At 25.5% G+C, this 25,930-nt stretch overlaps 2 protein-coding genes across 2 annotated transcripts; both read right to left on the bottom strand.

Annotated features, from left to right (window-relative positions):
- Nucleotides 1–2,680: 2,680 nt before the first annotated feature.
- Nucleotides 2,681–5,766, bottom strand: BO86DRAFT_460231 (diacylglycerol/lipid kinase family protein; the record flags this gene model as incomplete). The annotated part of the gene is made up of 9 exons (XM_025677396.1): nt 5,261–5,766; nt 5,148–5,216; nt 4,044–5,101; nt 3,541–3,547; nt 3,453–3,473; nt 3,286–3,366; nt 3,058–3,077; nt 2,838–2,864; nt 2,681–2,689 (listed from the first exon to the last, which is right to left on the bottom strand). Exons 1-9 carry the CDS (start codon nt 5,472–5,474, stop codon nt 2,681–2,683), a joined length of 1,506 nt encoding a protein of 501 aa, XP_025521844.1. The 5' UTR covers nt 5,475–5,766.
- A 450-nt stretch (nt 5,767–6,216) lies between these two features.
- Nucleotides 6,217–9,981, bottom strand: BO86DRAFT_326952 (inositol polyphosphate kinase VIP1; the record flags this gene model as incomplete). Its single annotated transcript, XM_025668585.1, has 3 exons — nt 6,217–6,310; nt 6,372–7,719; nt 7,776–9,981. 3 exons carry the CDS (start codon nt 9,979–9,981, stop codon nt 6,217–6,219), a joined length of 3,648 nt encoding a protein of 1,215 aa, XP_025521843.1.
- Nucleotides 9,982–25,930: the final 15,949 nt, after the last annotated feature.

Genomic DNA, 25,930 nt, shown 5'->3' with positions numbered 1-25,930 from the left:
GGTGGCGGGCAAGCAGGAATGGCAGGCGAGCAGGCCCTGAGGTGGCGCCTGGCAGTGGTGGCGAACTGGCGAGCCCGAGGCCGCGAACTGGCGAGCCTGAGGCTGCCAACTGGCCAATCTGCCCACATTGTTGACATATTTTTAAATAAATTTTAAGTTTATAGCAATTTTAAATAGTCTAGCTATTTAAAGATATAAACTAGTTTATTATAAAAATATAAATTATTATTAAATTTATTAAAGTAGAAATATCTACTATCTAAATCTAATATATAAAATAAATAAAATAATAATATAAATTTTTAAAAAAATTTTAAAAAAATAAGAAGTATAGCTAAATATTTATAATATTAAAATACTAAAATCCAGTAAAAAACTTTATTAAAATATTTTAAAATTATATAAAATTAAAAAGATTTTTAGCTTATATATCTACCAGCTAGCCTTTTTTTCTAGTATAAAAATATATTTTATATTTAATACTAGTTTATTTATTTCTACTAGTAAAAAATTAGTTTTAGACTAATACTAACTTTTACTATTATATATAAAAATTAACAGTTTAAAAAATAAAAAACTAAAAATATTTTAAATTTTATATAAAACTATAAAAAAAATAGCCGCCTTTAACTAATATATATTATAAAATAAAATAAATATTTAGATTTAACTACTAAACTAGTTTAGTATTTAAAAAATATTTATTAAATAGTTAAAAAATTTTATTATTTTTATTTCAATAAATTATAATCTACACCTTAACAGAGCTTAGCTTTAAAAAGGGGATGTACTATTATAGTATAGATTTAAAGTATCTATCTAATTTATTTTACTTTTTTTATTTATTTTATTTATTTAATTTTATTTTATTTTTTTATTTTAGTAATCTTACTGCCCTTTTTAACTGTTTTATATATAATATACTAAACTTTTTGAATTTTTTATCTATTTCTAATTCTATTTATAGCTTTTTAAACTATATTTTATCTATAAATCTAAAAATATACTAATTTAGTAGCTAATAAAAAAATTAAAAAACTAGTTATAGAAAATTATTTAGCTAGAGCTGTGACTTCTACTACCCAGCTAGACTAAGAACCAGACGCCAGCCTGCTTCTTAACAGTTTTATTATTTTATTTTTCAAAGCTATTTTATTACTAAGATTTTAATTATAGCTTTAAAGTCTTTTAGTTTTTATTAATACTAGTTTTTAATACTAGAAGGCTTTTTATAAGCTATAGTTTAATTTACTAGTATTATTACTAATTTAAAATATCTAGATATACTAAAACTTAATTTTTTTATATTAATATATAAAATATTTATAATTATTTTTAAATAAGTTCTATCTAAAGTATAGTTATTTATATTTTAAGCTTAATTAAAACTAGTAGCAGTAAATTAACTATTTACTATAAATTATATACCTATTTTTTAAATATACTATAGTATTATTTAAAATTAAAAATACTATTATCTATCTAACTTTTACTATTTATAATAAACTTTTTAAATATTTAAAAAATCTATTAAATAGTTTAAATAAAAGAATATATTATAAAAAAGCTGATGCTTACTAGTTTTTATATAATATAAATAAAGCTTTTTTATTACTATAGTAAAAGAGATAATATAGAAAATAATATTTTTACTATTAATATAATACTTATATTATAATGTAAACTTTAGGTTTTTAAAAATAAAATTTAAAATTTAAAATAGACTATTAAATATTAGAAAAGTCTTATTAAATATTTTAAGCTATATTAATAAGTAGAGTTAAAATAATAGTTAAAAGTAATACTTTAAAATTTTTTAACTAAATAATAATATTAATTTTTTTTTAAATAATAGGATTAGATTAATTTAGTCTAGAAGATGAGAAGAATAATTTTATAAATTATTTTAATAGTTATATATTTTTTTTATTTTAAGTTTTTTTAATATTTACTTTAGCTACTGTTTCTGCTATACTGGTTTAGATATTCTAAAAAAATAATTAGTATATATATTTTTTATTTATAAAACTTATTTATAATATATTTTTTATTTCTACTACTAATACTAGTATTAAGTAATTTTTTTAATTTAGTTTAAAATATTTATTACTACTGCTAAGATTTACTAAATATAATTATAATATAAAAACTTATATTCTATAAGTATATAATATAGTTTTAAGTAGGAAAAAAGACTATTATCTAGAAAAAAATTTCTAAAAAAATTAAAGTTAACTAAAAAAGAAGTATAGTTTTCTTAAGAAAAGTATTAAGCTGATTAGTAATAATAAAAATAGTTATAATAATAAATAAAAAATAATAAAAGAATCTGTTCTTTAATAACTAAAAATACCAGTTTTATTTAAAATATATAACAAATAAAAAATATTATTTTTAATATAAATAAAAACTAAACAGTTTTAATAACTAAAAAAATAATAAAAAAATAAAAAAAAATAATTCTCTTTTAAAAATGTAGCTATAGATATTAAATGGAATTAAAAAGTATTTATATTATAATAATAATTAATTTATTTTATATTAAATATATATTATATTAAAATAAATCTAATTTTTTAGCTTCTACTATTGTAAACTTATATATAATTTAATATTTTCTATACTAGATTATTTTAAATATAAGTATAATATTTTAAAAATACAGCTAAAACTGTATAACTTATATAATCTATTAATTATATAGTATTTATTTTGTTTAATAATTTATAGGTATCTACTAAAAATTTATAAATTAAATATCTAAATCTATATTTAATCTGTAGGTTAAGCCTATTAATCCAAACCCCGCCAAAAACTAGGTTGGGTTTGGATCTGACCTGTGAACCTGCAGGCTTTGGCAAGGCCTATTTATGATCCATTCAATTCTCACCCTTGGCAACTATCCTCACAGATAACATCCATCCTCTGTGGTTCAGTATTGAAACAAAAGTCTTATATAATTACTCTGTAAAACATTATTTAAATACAGCATACTAAATCTGGTTAAACCTGACAGATATACACTTGGCCCTTTGTTCTATTTTTACCACTTTTTACCTCCTTTGTATATTCTGCTACTGTTGTAATATTCAAGGTATTCTACAAGCTTATTACAAAATATTTCAATTCTCTACTGAATACCAACATAATTTATCTATAATATGTAGACTAGAATTTGTATCTATTCTAATAGACAAGCATTAATTCTTGCTAAATTTATACTGTGGCGTTTGTCATATGGTCTATTTTGCCGTCTTTTAGCAAGCCGCCTTGTATACCGCCTACCGAAACCATCAATCACCTTAATCAAAAGACCCATGCCGCAGGCTGGGGTCGGCGACTTAGAACCTTTACTACTTGAAAAACCTAAAAGATATTCTCAGTAGATTATCTATCTTCTTAATAAGAAATTGTAGGTTACTTACAAAACATAGAACATGTATACAACTTACTATTCCAGCTTACAGAAGACCCTTAACACTGCAGCATAGTATTACTGTTACTGCAGTCCTATACTATAGGTTGGGGCCGGCGACTCACCATAAAGCTAGCAACTACAAATCAGCTACAGTCACTGGAAAGTAGTCTGCATACTCCCTCCACAAGAAGTTCGTCTTATTCCTATTTAGGACTGGTTACACCCTTATTCTGCCGGCAAAAGCCACCACCGCCAAATCCTCAGTACTTTGTATAATATGCTGTACCGTATATTTTTGTTAACAAGAGTAAATAGGAAGGCGGTGATGCGGAAAGTGGCGCTTGGAACCAAACAATTTGGTGGGGGGAGTACACAGTCTACTTTCCTCCCACTGTAATAATAGAGAGCTGTTTCTACTGCTGGTATAATTTATTTGTGTACCAATCACATCAAAAAGCCTTAATAACAGTGCCCCAGGCCCTGGACAACATCCTGATGAAACATCCTGGTAGCTCTAAAGTAAGAAGATGTAAAAATACCTCGGTACTCTGGGCGTGTCCGACCCAACCTCCCTAAAATCCAGCATGTACATGACACTCTGAAATCCTCGGCAACGCTAGCTTACGCCTCTCAACCAGACATCGGAATCACCGTGAGCAGGTATGAGAATGTTGAGATAGTGCTCCGAGATTTTCTGTACTTCGAGCCAGCCGCCACTCTCAACAGCGATAATCTTGCCATCTATACAAACTTTTCTCCATCTCTCGTCGACCTCGCCCAGGGTTATTCGGATGCTCTCGATTTCACGATAAGTCACTCTGGCGTCATTGACATGCTTGCCTCCTTGATACGCATTGCTCATCAAGTTCATTGCCTGTTCCGACGTCATTGGTCCGAAATGTATGATTCTCAGGCAGCCATCCAACGGAGCTGACAAAGGTGATATCGTGAAACCTGGTTCCAGGTTCGACACCAAAGTTACCAACACGTACATGTGCTCTTCACATCCCAAAGCCTCCGTATGTCGCTTATTGGTCTGGCGATCACGCCATGTGAAGCTGATACTACCGCGGAACTTATGGGGATCGTCACCATTTGAGGGGAATAGGATCTCCTTTGCAGCCATCTGGAATCTCTCCGCTCCATACTTGCGGTACTCAGCAGTATCACTATCCGCCACCAACGCAGCATGCAAACCCCAACTTGCGACAACACCACCGTATACTGTAGGGTGACCAGTTTTGCTCTGCGAGTGTGAATTGATATTGACTCTTCCGCTGCCCGCTTCTGTAACAAGCTTTGAACCAGCTGAGAAAGTAGCCAAGAAGGCAGGTATAGGGGCGGGATGCCCATGCAATAATGCGGAAAGTCCAGCCGCTCGACTTTTTAGGAGCCCTATTGAACTGGCCATGGCATTGCCTGTTCCGGTTGGGATCAGGGCAATGATAGGCTTGGCAAGATATTGTATTGCTGTACCATGGAAGGAGTCGATGATGTCAGTCAGACCTCCATCGCCTGAAAGTAGAATTATTGTTTGCTTGATGCCCGCTTGAGCGCAGGGCATCAGTTTTGTGTGGCACAGTTCGACTATTGTCTGTGTGGTCCGGGTCTCATGCACTGCATACTCGCGCACTCCAAGTTGCGATAAGAGGGGGCTCAGGATATTTTTGAACACACTCATGCCTGTATGTGTGCCAGAAGTGGTTGATATGATCACATGGATATTTACCTTTTCCACCTGTTCGTGAGTGAAAGTCCCGAGGTAGGGAGGTATATCTGAGCAGACGAATTTGGACAGCTGCGCAGGTAATGAAAGTACTTCAATACTTTGGAGTGACATACACTCCCTCGAGACCTCAAACTCGTTCTCATCGAGCCACAAAAACAGCATAACATGCCTGGGAGCCTCAAGCTTATCGCCTCGGGACAAGATACAGATTAAGTTATTGATTGAGATGATAATCTCTTTCTGCGTTTGCGGGTGTCTGCATTGGATCTCATGTCCGTTCAGTTCGCATTGGAAGCTCTCATTATCTGGGCCTAATGCGGGTGCCATATCGGCAGTTCTCAAGGCAAGGCTCCTCGAGATGTATTTGGAAATAGGAGCGTCAAATGCGGTACTTGTGCCAAGTTGGCGGGCTCAATATAGGTCAGACTGACAGGCAAAGTTCCTTGAAGTCGGTGTTGGATATGATATACCGACTTTAGGCGGCTTGCTGGTCTGGTTGCTTGCTGACCGAGGATGGGGCAGAGGGCGGGGGTCATTAGTAGAACCTGATTTCCCGATAGTTGATGGGTTCCACTTGAGCACTAGGTACCTACAGTACCTACTAGTAGTCTGTTAGGACCGGACCAGCTTGGAGTTAATTGGTAGGTATACTTTAAGTGGCCGTTCTTCTACGTTTTGCTTAGTCAATTATTGCTAAGTCTTTCAAGCATAAGTCAGTGATCAATGCTTTGACTTAACCGGTATTATTATTACCCACTGCCTGTAATTTTGCATTTTAGGTTGCACTGCATCTCGTCGAATGGACACATATGTATCAGGAAGGCTTTAGTTCAGAGCGAGTAGTAGTCTATGCTTCCATGATAATCTGTTTTATGAGAGGCAACTCGCGAGCAACGCAAGGCCTTCCAATTTAGAACGATAGGTAGCAGCAGATATACACTACCGTACATAACACGGTCTATTGGCATCGAGATTGTTTCTAAGCTCGGCTGAATTAAGACCAGGAGATAGGAATTCTAGGATAGCAAGCGATCAAACCCATTCGCCCGGTCGAGTGTTTGCATCTAAGCTAGATGCTGTTCAGTTCTGGTGGTGAGGTATCCCGAGCGGGTACATGTTTGTCACTCAAATTCACAGCGATAAAGGTCTTTGGTAAACTGACACTAAAGCACTCTGGTCAGCATCTCTACCACTGCGAGCTATAGATCTAGAAAGTATACTTACGTATCGAACTTCGCCTTTAGTGTTTCTATGACTTCCTTCCAATCTTGATGGGGTGTCAGGCTTCGTCTAGGAGCACAGCCAATAGCATGTCTAGAATCAAGCTGAACATCTAGAGGGTCAAAAGCATGGCATCCAGGGCTGATAGATATGCGAATGGAGTAGGAACTAGTTGAGGACTCACAGTCCTTAGCTTCATAAAGCTCGAAGCATATCTGTGAAAGGTAGTCCAGCTCGGGTATAGCTGTCCTGGCTATTTTGGTTTGAATCCCTCCTTCCAGTATGCAATTGAGCAGGGTGTAGATGTGAGACTCTTTGGTGAAGTAAAAGAAAGACTTCGCATCAGAGGAGGCCTGAACCTCCTCGAGATCTCTGACTATTCCCTGTAGAAGGGGCAACGACGTGAGCAAGCCAATTTCGAGCTTTTCCGTGTCTGTAATTCCGTATTCCTGTGGAGTCACGTAGTCAAAAAGAACTTTGGCCAACTTATATAGCTCTCGCAGTTTCGATAGTCTTCCATCCAGTTTACACTTCGAGGGACTGGACCCAGGGTATAATTTGAAGTAGTGGTCATATGTGTCATCAAGCCCTCTAAAATGTGGCATTGAATCGAAGGCGTGCATGCGCTTTTTCCAGCCAAAGCGATGAGCAAAGGATGACGATTCGGCCGGTCCATCACTTTTCTCGGGAATTACACCATCTTTGTTTGTTTTGGTATCTCCAAGCAGGTCTTCTCGTGTGATTTTCTTCCAGCTATGAACATTTTGTTCGTCCTCGCTGTCATCACTATCTGGCGGCATGAAAACCCATTCTAGAAATTGCCGATTGTGTAGGGCATCGAATTTCATGCTATCATAGAGCTCAGAAAGCTTGCTTGGATCGACCTTCTCCGTATCGCAGAACTCGGCGAATAGTTTTTCCCATCTCTCCTTGAAGAGCATCGGGTCTTCTCCGGTACACCAACGTCCTTGGATGGAGTCCAATGCAGGGTTCTCGTACTCAGCATCCGAGTGGCGGGCGCGGCCCCCATCATGATTATCAGGAGGAACAGATACCAACGGCTTTGGCGATGACTTGTCGATCATCCGGAAGTTATGTCTCATAACATCTCGGTGGTATTTCATTAACTCGACAACAGTTGCCAGGACCACTGATGGCTCGGGGATATTGTCTTTTGGCCAGGTAAATTGTGATGGTGCAGATCCTTCCCGAAGAAGCAGTTTCAACTTTTTCTTAACCTTGTCCATAAGATCCTTTGCGGCATTGGAGTCATCAAGAAGATCCTTTCGTACTTGAATGAAGTTCTCAGGAAGTTCCTTCTGGTCAAGAAAAGCGCAGGCCCAGATTTGAGCTAAGACAGCAAGTCAGAGTCGTTTCACCCATTTATATCCGAAGGGTCCAACTTACCACTAGTGCTCACCCTTCTCTCCGAGCTGGTAAAAATACGGACATTATTCAATGCCTCTTTATTCATCAATTTCAAATCATCACGCATATTGAGCCCTAGATCTTGCGACTGATAGCGTGCAGCATGGGTCGGTTCACCTCCCCACTTGATGACGAGCTGAAGTTTATCTAAGATAAGGTCATTCTCCGCAGCAGAGAACCTCGAAAACGTAGCACCCGAGATTGAGTCGCTTCGCGTTTGGGGACGACCAGTTCTATCTTCTGTCAAACTTCGGTCGTGGCAGGGCGTGGGCTGGGAGGATTCGTCTTGAGACTGCGCAGCAAGGTGGGTCGTGATGAGAGTAGAGGGTGACTGTCCTCGTAACTCCTCGGGTCTCCTCTTGCGGAACATTGGCTTGATTTGTACCTTTGTGCCTGGCCAACCGCCTTTTCTCTCCAACGATGTGCGAAGTAACTTCAGCTTATCCAAATCCTCGAGCTCTTCTTTCATAGCAACTTTTACTGCTTCCGAAACACTGGCCAATGCGGCTTCGCCTTTGATGACCACCTCTTCTTGGTGACCTTTCAGTAGGTCAATAAAAGGTTGACTGTGGAAAGTAAACTTGAACTTCTGTTTTGGTGTGCGATCGGCGTGTCTTATAACTGCGACCATACCCTTCAATTTCCAGGAGTGCTTGGAGGCAGGGGGAGGGGGCGGACAGCCATCGATGGATGAATCCACTGACACTATAGACGATTTCAGGTTTTGCGGATCATAGGACCTTGTAGTTGCATTTTTTTCCCGTGCGATGGGGCTTTTGTGACTGCTTCCATTGTCCAGGCTCTCGCCTGAAGGCGATGTAATCGGCCGGTTGACAATAGACTCGGATGATCCGGTTTCAGAGCTGTTGATGCTTTGTTGAGGCCCCTGAAGCTTTGACGAGCTAGGGGATTTCAATAGGGTCTTTAAAGTAGTCCTGTGTGATATCGAATGCCTCCAGTTGTGGCTAGATTCCTGAGGCAGCGAGTCAGATGGCTCTGGTAAACCGTCGCATCGGCGCTTCTCATTCAGAAAAATGTCCCTCAATATCCCAGCGCATTTGTCGTAATAGTCGTTATTATCTTTGACAAAACTCCAGCCATTCACGTCGATCACATAGCTCTTCTCGCCAACACGGAGCATGTCAAAACCGCAGATTCTCTGCCCAAATCCATTTGAGATTTTCGACGCAATCGATGCTTCGTCTTTGCTCAGCTTCGTAATGTATCGAATTTCTTTTCCATGTGTATTGCGACGAACAAGCCCATCAACTACAGGAGACTTCCGTGTTTCGGCATGGCAAAAATCCGGTCCAACCGTGTAGGCTTTGACATCTTCGGAATTATCGACCCTAAGGAACTGCTCGTATATGTAGCTCGTATCATTTTCCGTTATCGATCTGGGAACAATGAGGTTGGGATCATATTCGGAGCTTTTGTTACCGACTTTGCGGAAAAGTCTCCTGCCCCCACCCCCATATTGTTGGTCGTTTGGGAAGTATATGTGAATATTGTGGTCTTCTCCGTTCACCGGCTTCTCAACGAACGGCTTCTTGAGAACTTTGCCGTCAACAATTAAAGAATCACCATCATCAGACATTGTGACATTCATTGTTCGAGACGCCCCACCTCCAGTGCCGTCGCTGGGCCCTTCAAGTTTGACCCCTGTCATCCTATATACATGTTGAGCAAGTTCAGCAGATTCCAAAATCGGTCCACCGTCTCTGTTAACTTCCATTCTCTTGGGAGAGGGCACACCCATATGATCTAGTATTCTGAGACAAAGTCGACGGTCCCATAGCACCTTTTGCATGGGTAAATCATTGACGCAAAATGGTTTTCGAAGTCTTGCATATGCGATAGCTTTGTCCAATGGAAACCCATCCGAAAAGAATGCTATGAGGTATTCACAAACTGGCCAATTTTCTACAGCCTCGTCAAGAATAACCTTGTCACCGAAGACGATTACTTCGAAACCCCCTTTAGCTTGCAGGCGGGTCAGTATATTTTGGCTGGGCTTGCTGCGAGCCTTGACATCCAAAGCACAAACACCGATTCTGCCTAACTTCGGCAAAGAAGGCTCAGTTTCACTTATGGAGCTTGTAGCTGTGCTTGCACTGAGTCTTCTGGGCGCTCCGGTCAATGACCGAATGCCATGGTTTTCCTGACCGCTGATTTGAGACTCCATTATACGATCTGACTTGCGCGTGCTTGCATGAAGGGATTGTGCACCAATTGGATTTTCATGTGCTGAGCTCGAGACTGTCTTATCCTGGTTGGGGGTCACGACTGCAGGGGTCCCTAGGATAACTGGGCTCGCAGTAGTACCAGCTGTTCCAGAATCGGCGGAATCGGGTATTGTGACAAGATGGCTGCTTTGACCAGCAGAATCCATCTTCGAGAAAAAAAATACCGGCTTGAGATGGAAAGTTAGTCAATATTGATCCTGCGGATGCTAGCTGTGCTGAGGCGTCACAATCAACGCACCAATGCGGGACGGGACAGGTAAGGTAGCAGTCACCAAGCTCGGCTACTTATAGAAATATAGTATACAACCAATTGGGTGAAAGAATGAAATGTTCAAAATCGTATTTGGGCACTCGAATTAGTTGGCAGTTGAAGGTGCCCGAAGTTGGTTCTGGATTATTGTGGGTTGTGTTGCCCTTTCTAATTATGTATGCAACCGGAGAGAACAAAGTTTGACACCCGCCTACCTAAGGAGCGATCTTGACATCATCACTGGCTAGTGGGAACAACTGCCGAAGCATGGTACTAGGTACCCAAAGCATCATTTACAAACCACGCCTCGACTGGATGAGTACTTATAGCTGCTGACTGAATAAAGTACTTCAAATCGACATACGTATGATACATCACAGGAACAATTCTCACTATGTGTGTTATATGATTAGCTCTTCAATCAACATTATTGATAAGCAGGTAGGCAGCGTACCGGGGGCGAATCGGCAGCTCTGTAATACATACTAGGTACTAATTAAATCTTAGCTACAAATTTGCAACTCTACTCAGTATGAGTACACAGAACTTGGATGTACACTAGTAAGCTTAGAGGCTATAAAAACCTTTCAAGTATAAAAGCTCCGAGGCTCCAAGTATCAAATTTACAAGAATTGCCTAGAATACAGTGTATATTTATAGAATATCTGGAATACTTGATATCCGCAAGCTAACAGGTACAGTACAGACCCGAGACTCCGGGGACTTGGGGACTTGGAGACTTGGGGTGCAATGTCAGTTACCCCTTTCATTATCACCCCAGTTGGCATGTATCAAGGATCAGTGTCAAAGGATGAGCGGTCTCGGGTTTGTTTGAGGGGTCGATTACAGTACACAAACAAGCCAATAGTAGATCATAGAAGGTCTGATGCCAAAGATCCTAATTAATAATTGCTATCAACACCAGCTGTAATTCTAATGCTACTCTAATTCTTCTATAGCAGGTGGTAAGCCTTACAACCTTTTTATCTTTCTAATTACAAGCGGTGAGCGGGGGGACCATTGGCCCCCCCTACACAGTCGTGGTATTTTGATGGGGTGCGGGAGTCCGTGCACATGGCGGCAGAACAGCCTTATATAGCAAGCGGTGAGGCTGTAAATCGTACAAAACCCCATTGCCTACACATGGAAGGGGATATACTGTTATATAAATCTTGATATAGATCTTAATAATTCTAGTACTCAGTGAGGTCGTGTACAATTGTCAGTGGATACAAAAGTGGCAAAAACGCACTTTAATACTGCCTGGCAGAATCACAACCAATAAGGCCTACTGAGCTTTGTAAAAACACGAGAATATTAGGCACCAGGCCCATTTTACTAAGATTAAACACCCTTAAATCATTCCTTAAGAGGAAGCGGTAGAGGAGCGATCAAGGCGGTAAGATTAGTAACAGTGGCAAAAAACGACATATGTAAAGAAATGAACCAAGTAAGAAGAATGCAAAAAAGGTATTTTAATAAAGAACTCCAATAAAATACCTTTAGCCCCTAAAAGTCCTACAGATTTCCAATGTAATTCTGATGTAAGAAGATTCTTCCTACAAGTATAGAGATATGTATTTTGAATATAATGTCGGTTGCAATAGAAGTTTAACCCGTGTCAATAGCCATTGTTATATAAGCACAGAGCTGTGTTCTAAAAGTAATTGTCACAGGAATCCCTCAACACCCCAGCAGATCGCCTACAAGTCCATCACACATCCTATAAACAACAGTTATAATATTAATAACTTTAAAGTCTTTTTATATACTTAACTATTTATTAGCTTACTAGACTACTGGATAGTAAAGATTAGTTTTACAATAATAGAACTGTTATAAACTAATTTTTTTTAAACAATTCTAATCCTTTATCTTTAGTTATCTATAGAATATAGTATATTGCTGTAATAATTATATTAAAGTAGTAATTTAAAATTAAAAAGCTTTTTTACCTTCAAAAAATTCTTATTTTTAATACTTTTAGATTTTTTTAAAGGATTTTACTGCGGTTAGAAATACTATTAGCAGTTTATAAAACTACCAGTATCTATAGTATTAAGCTGCTAAATTATAAAAATTTTTAATAAAATAATATTAAACCAGTATTAAATTAGCAGCAGAAATCTTAATTTTTTTATATAATTTTAAAATAGCTATTAAGATTAAAAATACTTCTTAGTTTAAACTTTTTTTAATATTTAGAAATAATAAAAATAGTTTTATAATTTAAACTATAATTTTTAAAAAAATATCTGCTAAATTTAATATTAACTATTATAAAGTTTTTAAAGCTATAAACTATATAAGTATAACTTATTAGTAGAAATAATATTAATACCTTAATAAATTACTATTTAAATAAATATAAGGGCTAAAGAGTGAAATAGTATAATAAACAAATAGCTTTTGCAAAACTAAAAGTAATAATATATTATTTTAAAATATTATTACTACTTTACTTAATTTATAAGGCAGCTGCTGCTTTTAAAAGCAGCTGTAGCTAGTTTACTTAGCTGTTATATAACTACTGCCTTAGATTATTTATATATATATTTTTTATAAATATTTATAAAGATTAAAAAGACTATTTAGATTTTTATAATTATTTTTTTATAAAAAAATATTATTTTTTATAGTAGTACTATTAAAACCTCTACTTAATAAATACTTTTATAAAAAACTAAAGTAGTAGAAAAAATAATTTACTATTTTATCCTTTTATAAAAAAAATATTATATTACTAATACTACTATTTTTATAAGATTTTTTATTAGTATATAATTTATTATTTATTAGCTAGTTTTTTTTAATAGCCTATAAATAGCCTCCCCTGCAATTAAAAATTTTTTCAATTAATAGTATTAAATTTTTTTAATTTACCTATTTTAGCTGTTTAAAATATTTTACAGTTAAAACTAGCAGAACTAATCTTATAAAAGTAAAAAAAATTTTATATAAAAAGATTTTATTTTTTAGGCCTCTGTTTTTTTTTCTACAACTTTTTTTTTTCTTTTTTTTTAGTAGATTTTTTATATAATTTTTTTAAATACTTTTATAAGTTAATATTTAGCTAACTTTTTTTTCTGCAGTAATATTTAAAATATTTTATTAGTTTTTTTTATAAAATCTTAGTTTTTATAAGGGCTTAGTTTTATCTTATCTTTTTTATAAAAACTAACTAATTTTTTTATAGTATACTATTTAAGCTCTGTGTCTGCAGGTTCTATTAGTCTACTTTACTTTATTTTTTTATATAAGTTGTCTACAGGACTGGTTTAGACTTAGCTAATTATTTACAGTATATTTTACAATTTTTTTTATTATAAAAAAATACTTTTATTACTACTGCTGCTACTACTAGAAATATATTTATTTTTATTATATTTACTACTGCTGTTACTTTAGTTCTAGTTTTTCTTTCAATTTTTAGCTTCATGCCAAATTCTACTGCTGCTGCTGCTTCTATTTCTTTTCTCCTATATACTACTACTTATATATAAAATAATAGAATTTTTTAATTTATAATAATAAATAGCCCCTACAGCTTTTATTTTTATATTTTCAGAACCTCTTCTGCCTTCTACAGTGTGATATACGCGTACTGCGGATGACGAAATGTGGAGAAGTTGTTCATTCAATGGAGGCCTGGAGGGGCAGCTAAATAATCGGCTTCGGCGAACCATGAGGCCAAAGTCGCAGACGGCGATATGGGAAGGCGCGGAGGCCTTAATACGGCGAATTAAAAAGACGGCAGTCACAGTTGCCCCTGCCAAAAAAAGATGTATTATCCCCAATACAACAAGATGCTATATATATATAAACAGGAATATATAAAGGCAATAATCGGCTATATTAAAAAACACAACATCTTGCAGATACAAAAGATATAAAACATGGGGTATAGAATGCAGACAAACATATAGAAATTAATAAAAATAAAAAATATAATATTAAGTAGATAAAAAGGTAGATAATCAGCTAGTTAATACCCTTTTTTAACATGTAAATAAGGTTGGGCAAATTAAGATTATATTTATATATCTACTTATTATATTTGTAAGGGCCCAAAGAGCTCTTCCAACCTTCGTAGATATCTGCAAAGAGAAATATATATAGACAATCTAAGGCAGCAGTTATATAACAGCTAAGTAAAATAGCTGCAGCTGTTTTTAAAAGCAGTAGCTGCCTTATAAATTAAATAAAATAATAATAATATTTTAAAATAATATATTAATATTTTTAGCTTTATAAAAACTATTTATTTATTATATTATTTTATTTTCTAGTTTTTATAATTTTATTGCTTAATATTTTATAAAATAGTCTAGTAAATAATAGCTAAATATAATAAATAAAGCTAAACTAAAAATAACTTCTTTAATCTAATTATAAAAAACTATATATTAACTATAGAAAATAAATTATTTATACTAAAAAAAAACAGGTTTTGATTTAAAACTTTTATAAATATTTATATTTACTTAAACAAATTACTAAGCTGCAGAAACAGCTAGAAATTTATACTATAAAAAATATTTATATAAAAATTTAAAAAACTCTAATTCCAGTACTGTAAAAACTAAAAAACCTAATATATATATTAATTTATTTATAAATAAAAAAATAATATAGTATCTATATTTATATTATTTACTGTATATTTATTACTAAATAAAAGTTAACTATAAAAACTAATAATTAAAATAAAAACTAAAAAATATATATTATAGTAGCCTATTTAAATTATATTTTAAATAATCTATAAAAAGACAAAATAGCTAAATCCTACTATAAAAAATAGATTAATTTTTATAAGTTTTTTAAAATACAGCTAAAAAATCCTGTAAATAGATAGTAAAAAGTCTAGTTAAAAATATTTAAAACTAAGTCTTATAAAAAAAACTAAAATTTATCTATTTATAAATATTAAAAAAATAAAAACTAAATTAGATTATAAAATATAATATATTAATACTATATAAGTATATTTATTCTTTATATTTTTTTAGTCTAAAAAAGATTTATAAATAGTAGATTTTTTTTATAATTAAATAAAATCTTATTATACTACTTATAAGATTAGACCCAGTATTAAAGTAATAATATAAATAAATAAAAAGCAAAATATTTTATAAATAGATTTAAAAAAAAATTACAGGCCTACTGCCCTTATAAATAAAATTTAGAAATTAAAAATCTAAACTAATAGTTTTATAAAAAAAATTTAAAAGCTAAAGTAATTTTTTTAATACTATAAATATTTATAAATATTTTTAAATTAAAAACTTATTATAAATATAAATAAATAAATTACTAGATAAAAGATTACTACTTAACTAAACTACTTATAAAATAATTAGTAGAAAAAGTTGCAGTATCTGCCTTAAACTAGATTAAAATTATAATCTATATTAATTTAAAATAAAAAAATAGCTAATTTTCTTTTTAAAAAAAATATTTTATAAAGATTAAAATTATTTTAAATATAACAGCTGATTAGATTAATATAATTCTATTAATTTAGTACTATTTTAATAAAATCTTAAGTATAAAAAGAAAAAGAAAAGAGAAAGGCAGCTATATATTCCTATAATATTATTTTATCTATATATATATATTAAATAAAATAAATAGAGTAAATAAGTTAAACTAGTTTTATTTTAGTAGTTTATATTAAATTTATTTTATTTATTTTTATATTATTTTTTAGATTAGCCTTAACTGTCTGTAAATAAGGGGTGCTTTTTAAATCTACCTTAGAATTATTTTAATAATATAATAGTAGATTTTAAATATTTTTTAAGTTTATATATAAAATTATTATTAAAATAGTTAAGTTTGAAAACTTTTTCTACAGCAGCTTTCAGCTAGGCCAGAAAATATTTTAAAAAACTAGAGCTTATTAAATAAAAATTATAGTAGTTTTTTAAAAGTATAAAAATATTTTTTAAATTACTAGTAAAATACTATATTAGATTTATTTTATTTAAATTTTTTTATTTAACTTAGTATATTAAGTGCTTCTATTATATATAAAAATTAAAAATATTATTTATTTTATATTTTATATTTTTATTTATATTTATTGGTTCTGTTTAATTTTAAGTTTATTTTAATAAAAGATTACTAATTAATATAGACTAAAGTTTTTTAAAATAAAATATTAAATATACTTTAATATTAGCAGATAATTATATTTAAAAAATATTTTTTTTACTTTAAAATTATATAAAAACTATACTATTTATTAGCTAGTTTTTTAAATAGTTATTTTTAATTTTAGTTAAAATAATTAATATATACTCTGCTTTCTGGCTGGATTAAGATTTTTTTTAATAACAGTTAGCTTATATAACTTACTATTTTTAAACGTTAATAATATTAGCTTTAATGAATTTTGAAATATTTTTAAAATAAGTTATAATACTCCGGATATAAATTATATTTATATTTTATATAAAATAAAAATATTTTAAAAAATATATACAGTAGATAAATAGCAGTAAAGTTTATTATTAGTAGTATTTTAAATTAATTATTATAAAAGCTATTAATAAAAAAATTAGTTTCTAAACTAGATACTAGTTTATATTTTTAGTTTATTTATTAGTTTAAAAGTTTTTATTTATTTAAAATATACAGTTAATAGCTAATAGTATATTTTATTTAATAGTTTAGTTTTTAGATTTTTTTTACCAGGTACTACTAGATGTTTTTTATATAATAATAATTTATTTTAAAAAAAGTAAAGGCTGTTTAAATTATTAATATTTTTTTACTTTTAAATAAGTTTATTTAATTTATAGTTAAATATATAGAATTTAATTAATTAGCAGTAACTTTTTATCTAGTAGAAATAATATAAATAATATTAGTAGTTATAAAATCTTTAGATTCAGCTATTTAAAATATAATATAATTTAGTTATATTTTTAATTTATTAATTTATTAGTTTTTTTTTATTATATAAATATATCTATTAGTATATTTGCCTTTTCTAGTTTATATTAAATTTAAAAATAATATTTAAATAAAAACTTAGTTTATTATATTTATTAGGTATTTAATTTTTTTAAAATTATTAAGTATTTTAGTACTTTATAGTTAATAAGTACTTTAAATAGGTTTTTTTTTAGTTTTTTTAGGTCTGTTTTTTAGAATTTTATAAACTAAATAATAGCAAGTATTTTTTTATTATAAATATTATAATTTAATTTAATAAATATTTTAGTTTTTAAAAAAAATAAAATAAAGTACTATTAATTATTAATATATTAAGTAAAAATTTTAGTAATAGTTTTATCTACAGTATTTATTTTTAATCTAATAAAATAAGTAGAATTATAATAAATTAGTACTAGTATTATAATTAAAATATCTTTTAAAAATTTAAAAACTATTTAGTATTTTTTATTTTATATAAAAATAGTATTTTTATATATAAGTAGAGTTAATAGCTGAGCTAGTTTACTATAGTTTTTAATAAAATATTAATAAATATTATAAAATTTAAAAAATAATTATACTTTATATATAATTTTTAAAATATTTTAATTTTTAATAACAGTTATTTTTTTTAAATCTATTTATATTTTATCTGTTAAAATAATAAAATCTAAAAATTTAGTTTTAATAATATAAAATTTATATTTATAAATAGCAGCTTATAAACCAGCTTTATATAGTCTTTTAAAAACTAATTTAATATAAATTTAATATTTAAAAAAGTTATTACTATAGATAAAAATATTATTAATATAAATAGTTATAAAGTTATTAAAATATTTATAAAAAATTTTTATTAGTTTTTAAAATACAGCAGATTTATTAGTTAATTTAAATAAAAAAATTTTATATTTAAATATACTATATTAGATTTAAAAAGTAGTTAGATTTTTTAAATTAAAATCTATATAAATATAGTAAAAATTCTGTTTAATATTTAACTTTATAAATACTTTAGTTTACTTTAGTTAATTAATAATTTTATTAATTAATAGTAGTAGATATAGATTTTTTTTGAAATATATTAAGATTTTAATAGTTTATATATATATAAAAATTTTTTTAGATTTTTAAACTATTAAAATAAGTAATATAAAAAGTATAAAATTTAAAATAATTAATTTTTTTTAATTTTTAAATAATATAGTATTTTACAGCTTTTAGCTCTTCTACTGTTATTTTATACAGTAAAAAAAATTTAAATAAAATTTTTTTATTTAACTAAATTTTATAATTATAAGTATAGAATAATAGTAAAGTATTAAAGGCTTATTTAAAAAATATTTTAATCAAATTATAATATTAAAAAAAAGTTTTTATAATTTTTTATTATTTTTATTTAGTAAAAAATAATTATATTTTTTATTAATTATCTTTTTAATTTTTTATAAAAAAAATAATAAAGATTTTTAACTTTAGTTTTTTTAAATATTACTAGAAGCTGATTACTTTTATTAATATAATTTTTAAATCAGCTGCTTTAGTTTTTTTTAATAGTTAATATTTTTAGTAATAAATTTATTTTTAAGTTTATTTTTTTTATTTAAATATAATATTTTATTTGTTTTAGTAAATACTTTAATTTAGTTAGTTATATAAAATCTAGTCTTATTTAAATTTTATAAAATTTATATTTAAATTACTAAATTTAATTTTTTCTTTTATTATTTTTTAATAATTTTTTTATTATAAGGGGGTTTACTTTTAATAAAATATTACAGTAGATTATAGCTATATAAAGTTAGTTTTTATATAAAATATATTTCTTATAGATTAAGATTTTTTACTATATATTAACTACTAATTTTTTACTGTATATTTTTAAAATCTAAAAATTAATTTATTTTTTTATTCTGTATTTTTTTAGTATATTTAATTAATATTTTAGTATTTAATAAAACAGGGGGGTACTCCTTATAAAAATTTAAATTAAATTTTATTTTTAAATAAAAATTTATAAAACTATATTAATTAATTTTTATAGTAGTTAAATAAACTTTTTTACTTTATTAGCTATAATTTTTTAGAATTATATTATAAACTTCTAGATCTAGTACTAAAAAAGAAATCTATATAAAAATTTTTTTTTCTACTCTTAAATTAAAATAAATTATATATATTAAAAAAGTAGAAAATCTTTTATTAAATCTAGTTATATTTTAAATATTTTATAGTTTAAATAATTTTATTTTTAAAAATATTTTTATTTTAACTGTAAATTTTATATTAATATAAGTATAAATATTTATTTTAATACTTACTAAAATTTAGATAAAAACAGCTATATTTTTTAAAATTAAAATTTTAATTATAAACCTATTTTTAAAGAATTTTAATAAAGTTTTTAAATTAATATACTATTAATTTATACTTAGTATATTTAAAATAAAAAATTTTTTAAATAAAGTTTTTTACTAATATATTTTTAAATCTAATTTTTTTTATTATTTTAATTAGGGGTATTTTTTTAGATAATTATAATTTAAATATTTAGATTTTTTACAGTAGAAGTATTTTTTTTAGTTAATAATATAGTATAGATTTTTTATTTATACAGGGTTTAAATAGGGTTTTAGTTTTATTTTTATTATTTAATAAAATAATTTTATTATTTAAATTATTTTTTTAGTCTATAGAGAAAATTTAATAATAGTATTTTATATTTTTATTTATATTTTTAAAAACTCTAGTACAGGTAGTAGTATACTATTTAAAGTTAATATAAAATTTATAAAATTTAATAAAAATTAGTTTTTTAAACTTTAAAAATAATTTTTAATAAAAATTAAACTTTTAAAATTTTTTAAAAATATTTATTTTACCAGCCAGATAGTAAAACTAAATATAAAAATTATAAAATTTTTATTTAAATATTATTTTAAAAAATATATATTTTAGTCTAGTATTCTGCTTTTAGTTTAGATTAATATAAATTATAGCTAAATAAAATAAAATATTTACTATATTTTTAAAAAATTATTTAGCTTTAGTTTTTAGTTTAGAAAATAGATATTTATAGATATTATTTTTATAATAACTAGTTATATAAGTTTTTTATATAAATAAATTTTTATAATAATTAATATTAGTTTTAAATTTCTACTTAACTGCTACTCTCCAGTTTTTAAAGATAATACTTTTTCTATTATTAAATATTAAAAAATTAAAAAATTTTATAGTATTTTTAAAATATAGTATTTTTAGTTTATACTAGTTATTAGGGTTAATATAGTATTTTACTATATTTTAATTTAAATTATTTTATTTTTTAAAGTATTTTTTTTAGTCTTTAGTAAATTAATATTATAAAACAGTACTTTTTAGTTAATTTTTAACTAAACTAGTTTTTTTTAGTTTATTTACTTTAGTTAATAGTTTATTAATTTTTTTTAAAAACTTACTATAGGTTTTTAATACCAACTTAAAAATATATATAAGATTTTTTTTATAAAAATTATAAAATTTTTTAGCTGTAATATTTCTACTGGAAGTTTTACTAGTCTTATTTATAAATAAAATTAATTCTTATATTTTTTTTAAATAATTTAGTTTTTAATATATTTTATACTATTATAACTGTTCTGGTTCTTTAGTTTTAATACTAGTTAGTTTAAAATTTAACTTAGTTTAAAATCTAGTTTTTATTTATTAATTTTATATAGTTTATAAGCTATAGTAATAAAGTTCTTTTAATTTCAGCAACAGTCTAGTTGTATACAGGGATTTTTAATTTTAGAATTTATATTTTTTTAGACTTATATTTTTTAAAACCAACTATTATTACTGTTGATATATATATAGGGAAAATCTTTAAAAGTAACAGAATTATATATTTTTTATATATACAGTTATTAAAGATTTTAAAAAGGGAATAAAAAATAAAGATAATATTATATATTATATTATAACTAGTTAAATTAGTTTATTTCTACTAATTTAGTACTAATAATATAGAATATTAAATATAAAAAGAAGAGAAAAAAATAAGAAAAAAAAATTACAAGCCTGTAGCTTATCTACAGTAGGACAGCTTAAAAGATAAACTAAATAAATACTATAAAAATATTAAATAGGATTAGCTTAGTAGACTGCGTCTATAGGATTACCCTCACAGATTATATATATTTAATATATATCAAAATATGAAAACAAAAGAATAATACTATAAAACAGCTAAAAAAGAATATTACTACTAAAAAGACAACAGTAAAATATAAATAAAAGTATAATTTATAGATAATCTTTATTAAAAAAAGTTTTGAATATTTTAAATATATTCCTGCTTACTTCTATTATTACTATTATATAAATATAATATCTTTATAGTTACTTTATTTATAAATATTAAAATTATAAAATACTAAAATAAGTACCCTGTACTTTTAAATAAAAAATATAGGTATTTAAAATTCTACTTATAATAAGCTGTTTAAGTATAATACTCTACTACAAAACTACAGTACTTAGTAGTATATTTTTATTAATTTATTAAAATATTACTAGTAGTCTAATAGAACTATTTATAAATATAGTTTTTAAATTATTATTATAATATAGTATTTTATACAGTAAGCTTATTTAGTATTAGTAAACTAAAAGATAAGCTTATACAATAAAAGACTAAATATTTAGCAAAAGAGAATTATTAAGGGGGTAACTTATAGGTGTTGTAAGGGCAAACTAGAAGGACTCTGTACAGATTACTAAGCCAGAACTGGCTAAGCTTATTTATTCTGTTTGCTTTATTTGCTATATCTATATAGATAAGATAATACTACAGAAACTTATAGCAGCTTTTTTTTTCTTTTTCTTTATATTTAAAATCTTATTAAAAGAATATTAAATTAATAGAATTAAATTAATCTAACCGGCTGTTCTATTATTTTAAGTATTACTTTTTTTATATCTACTTTCTAAAACTTTTTATAACTAAATATGTAAAATATATATATTTATTATTATTAAAAAGTTTTTTTTAATAAGCCGACAGCAATAACAGTTAGTCTTAGAAAATATAAATTTAAAAAAAATATATAGTCTAGAATTAAAAATTTATATATAGAACTAAACTATTACTAAAATTAAAAAAACTTTATTACTATAGCTTATAAACTATATAAAACTAATAAATAAAAACTAGACTTTAGATTAAGTTAAACTTTAAATTAACTAGTATTAAAACTAAAAAACTAGAACAGTTATAATAGTATAAGATATATTAAAAACCAAGTTAAAAAAATATAAAAGTTAACTTTATTTATTAATAAAACTAGTAAAACCCCTAGTAAGAATATTACAGCTAAAAGATTATATAATTTTTATAAAAAAAAATTTATATATATATTTTTAAGTTGGTACTAAAAATCTATAGTAAGTTTAAAAAAAATTAATAAAATATTAAGTAAAGCTAATAAACTAAAAAAAACTAACTTAGTCTAAAATTATTTAAAAAGTACTGTTTTATTATATTAATCTACTAAAGGCTAAAAAAATATTATAAAAATATTTAAATTTAAATTAAAATATAGTAAAATACTATATTAATTCTAGTAACTAGTATAAATTTAAAAGTACTATATTTTAGAAAAACTATAAAACTTTTTAATTTTTTAATATTAAATAATAGAAAAAATATTATTACCTTTAAAGGCTAAAGGCTGATATTTAAATAAAAATTTAAAACTAATATTAATTATTATAAAAACTTATTTATATAAAAAATATATATAGCTATTTATTATTAAAATAATATTTATAAATATCTACTTTTTAAATTAAAAATTAAAATTAAATAATTTTTTAAAAATATAATAAGTATCTTATTTTATTTAGCTGTAATTTATATTAATCTAAACTAAAAGTAGAATACTAAACTAAAATATATATATTTTAAAATAATATTTAAAAAGAATTTAATAATTTTTATATTTAGTTTTGCTGTCTGGCCGGCAAGGTAGATATTTTAAAAAATTTTAAAAATTTAATTTTTATTAAAAATTATTTTTAAAGCTTAAAAAAGTAATCTTTATTAAATTTTATAAGTTTAATATTAATTTTAAATAATATACTATTATTTATACCAGAGTTTTTAAAAGTATAAAAAAAAATATAAAATATTATTATAAAACTTTACTTATAGGCTAAGAAATAATTTAAGTAATAAAATTATTTTATTAAATAATAAAAATAATATTAAAATTTTATTTAAATTTTATATAAATTAAAAAACCTGTATTATACTACTAACTAAAGAAAAATACTTTAACTATAAAAACTTTAAATAATAAAAAAAACTAAATTTAAAAATATATTAGTAAAAAACTTTGTTTAAAAAAGTTTTTATTTTAGATATATTAAATATAAACTAGTAGTATATTAATTTAAAAATACTATTAAAATTTTTTAAAAATACTTTTATAATTAAAATCATAATTTTAAAAAATATAATAGCTGGTTTTATATTAATTCTAGTAAATACTAAAATAAATAATTATATTTATATTAATATAAGATTTATAGTTAAAATAAAGATATTTTTAAAAATAAAGTTATTTAAACTATAAATTATTTAAGATATAATTAGATTTAATAAAAGATTCTCTACTTTTTTAATATATATAATTTATTTTAATTTACTAGTAGAAAAAAGGCCTTTTATAAAAATTTCTTTTCTAATATTAAAGCTAGAATTTTATAATATAATTTTTTAAAAAATTATAGCTGGTAAAGTAGAAAGTTTTATTTAACTACTATAAAAACTAATTAATATAATTTAATAAATTTTTATTAAAAAATAAGATTTAATTTAAACTTTTATAAGTAGTACCCCTCCGCCTTATTAAATATTAAAAAATTAATTAAATATTTTAAAAAAATATAAAATAAAAAAATAGATTAATTTTTAGATTTAAAGAAATATATAGTAAAAGGTTAGCAGTTAATAAACTATAAAAAAATCTTAATTTATTAAAAAAAAATTTTATATAAAAATTAATTTTATATAGTTATAATTTACTAGAATATTCTGTTTAAAGTAAGCCCCCCTATAATAAAAAATTATTAAAAATAGTAAAATAAAAAACTAAATATAGTAATTTAAATATAAATTTTATAAAATCTAAATAAGACTAGGTTTTATATAACTAACCAGACCAAAGTACTTACTAAAAGAAATAAAATATTATATTTAAATAAAAATTTTTTAAAAATAAATTTATTATTAAAAGTACTAGATATTAGAAAAGGCTAAAAGCAGCAGATTTAGAAATAATATTAATAAAAACAGCTAACTTTTAATAATATTTAAAAAAACTAAAGTTAAAAATCTTTATTATTTCTTTTTTAAAAAATTAAAAAAATAATTAATAAAAAAATATAATTATTTTTTACTAAGTAAAAATAATAAAAAATTATAAAAACTTTTTTTTAATATTATAATTTAATTAAAATATTTTTTATATAAGCTTTTAATACTTTACTACTATTTTATATTTATAATTACAAAATTTAGCTAAATAAAAAATCTTTATTTAAATTTTTTTATTATATAAAAAAATAGTAGAAAAGCTAAAAGCTGTAAAATACTATATTATTAAAAATTTTTAAAAAAAAAATTATTTTAAATTCCGCCTTTTTTATATTATTTATTCTAATAGTCTTAAATATTAAAGAAGAACTCTGTATATATATAAATTATTAAAATTTTAATATATTAATTAAGAAATCTATATCTATTACTATTAATTAATAAGATTATTAAACTATTAAAATAAACTAAAGTATTTACAAAGTTAAATATTTAATAAAAGTTTTATTATATTTATATAAATTTTAACTTAAAGAACTAAACTACTTTTTAAATTTAATATAGTATATTTAAATATAAGATTCTTTTATTTAAATAATTAATATAACTACTATATTTTAAAAACTAATAAATAAAGCTTTTTTATAAATATTTTAATAAATTTATAATTATTTATATTAATAATATTTTTATTTATAGTAACAACCCTTTTAAATATTATATTTATATTAAATTAGTTTTTAAAAACCTGTATATAGCCGATTTATAAGCTGCTATTTATAAATATAAATTTTATATTAGTAAAATTAAATTTTTAATTCTTATTATTTTAACAGATAAAATATAAATAGATTTTTAAAAAATAACTATTATTAAAAAATTATAGTAAACTAGCTTAGCTATTAACTCTGCTTATATATAGAATTATTCTTTTTATATAAAATAAAAAATACTAAATAATTCTTAAATTTTTAAAAAATATTTTTAGTATAATACTAGTACTAATCTACTATAATTCTGCTTATTCTACTAGATTAAAAACTAATACTATAGATAAACTATTACTAAAGTTTTTATTTATTATATTTATTATATCAATTACTACTAGTAGTTTATTTTATTTTTTTTAAAAAACTATAGTATCATATAAATACTAGATTAAAAAGTATAAATATTATTTATACCCAGAATATTATAACCAGCCTTAAAAATATTTAGAAATTTTTTAAAGCTAATATTATAAACTTTTAAAAATAATAAGCTATATAAACTAACTATTACTAAAAAGAAATTCTAATTAAACTAAAAAACAGGGTATATATTA

The sequence above is a fragment of the Aspergillus japonicus genome (assembly GCF_003184785.1).
Source record: "Aspergillus japonicus CBS 114.51 unplaced genomic scaffold BO86scaffold_128, whole genome shotgun sequence".
In the NCBI taxonomy this organism is placed as follows: domain Eukaryota; kingdom Fungi; phylum Ascomycota; class Eurotiomycetes; order Eurotiales; family Aspergillaceae; genus Aspergillus; species Aspergillus japonicus.
The sequence above is the reverse complement of the archived record's forward strand: the minus strand, read 5'-3'. Positions and strand labels throughout refer to the sequence as shown.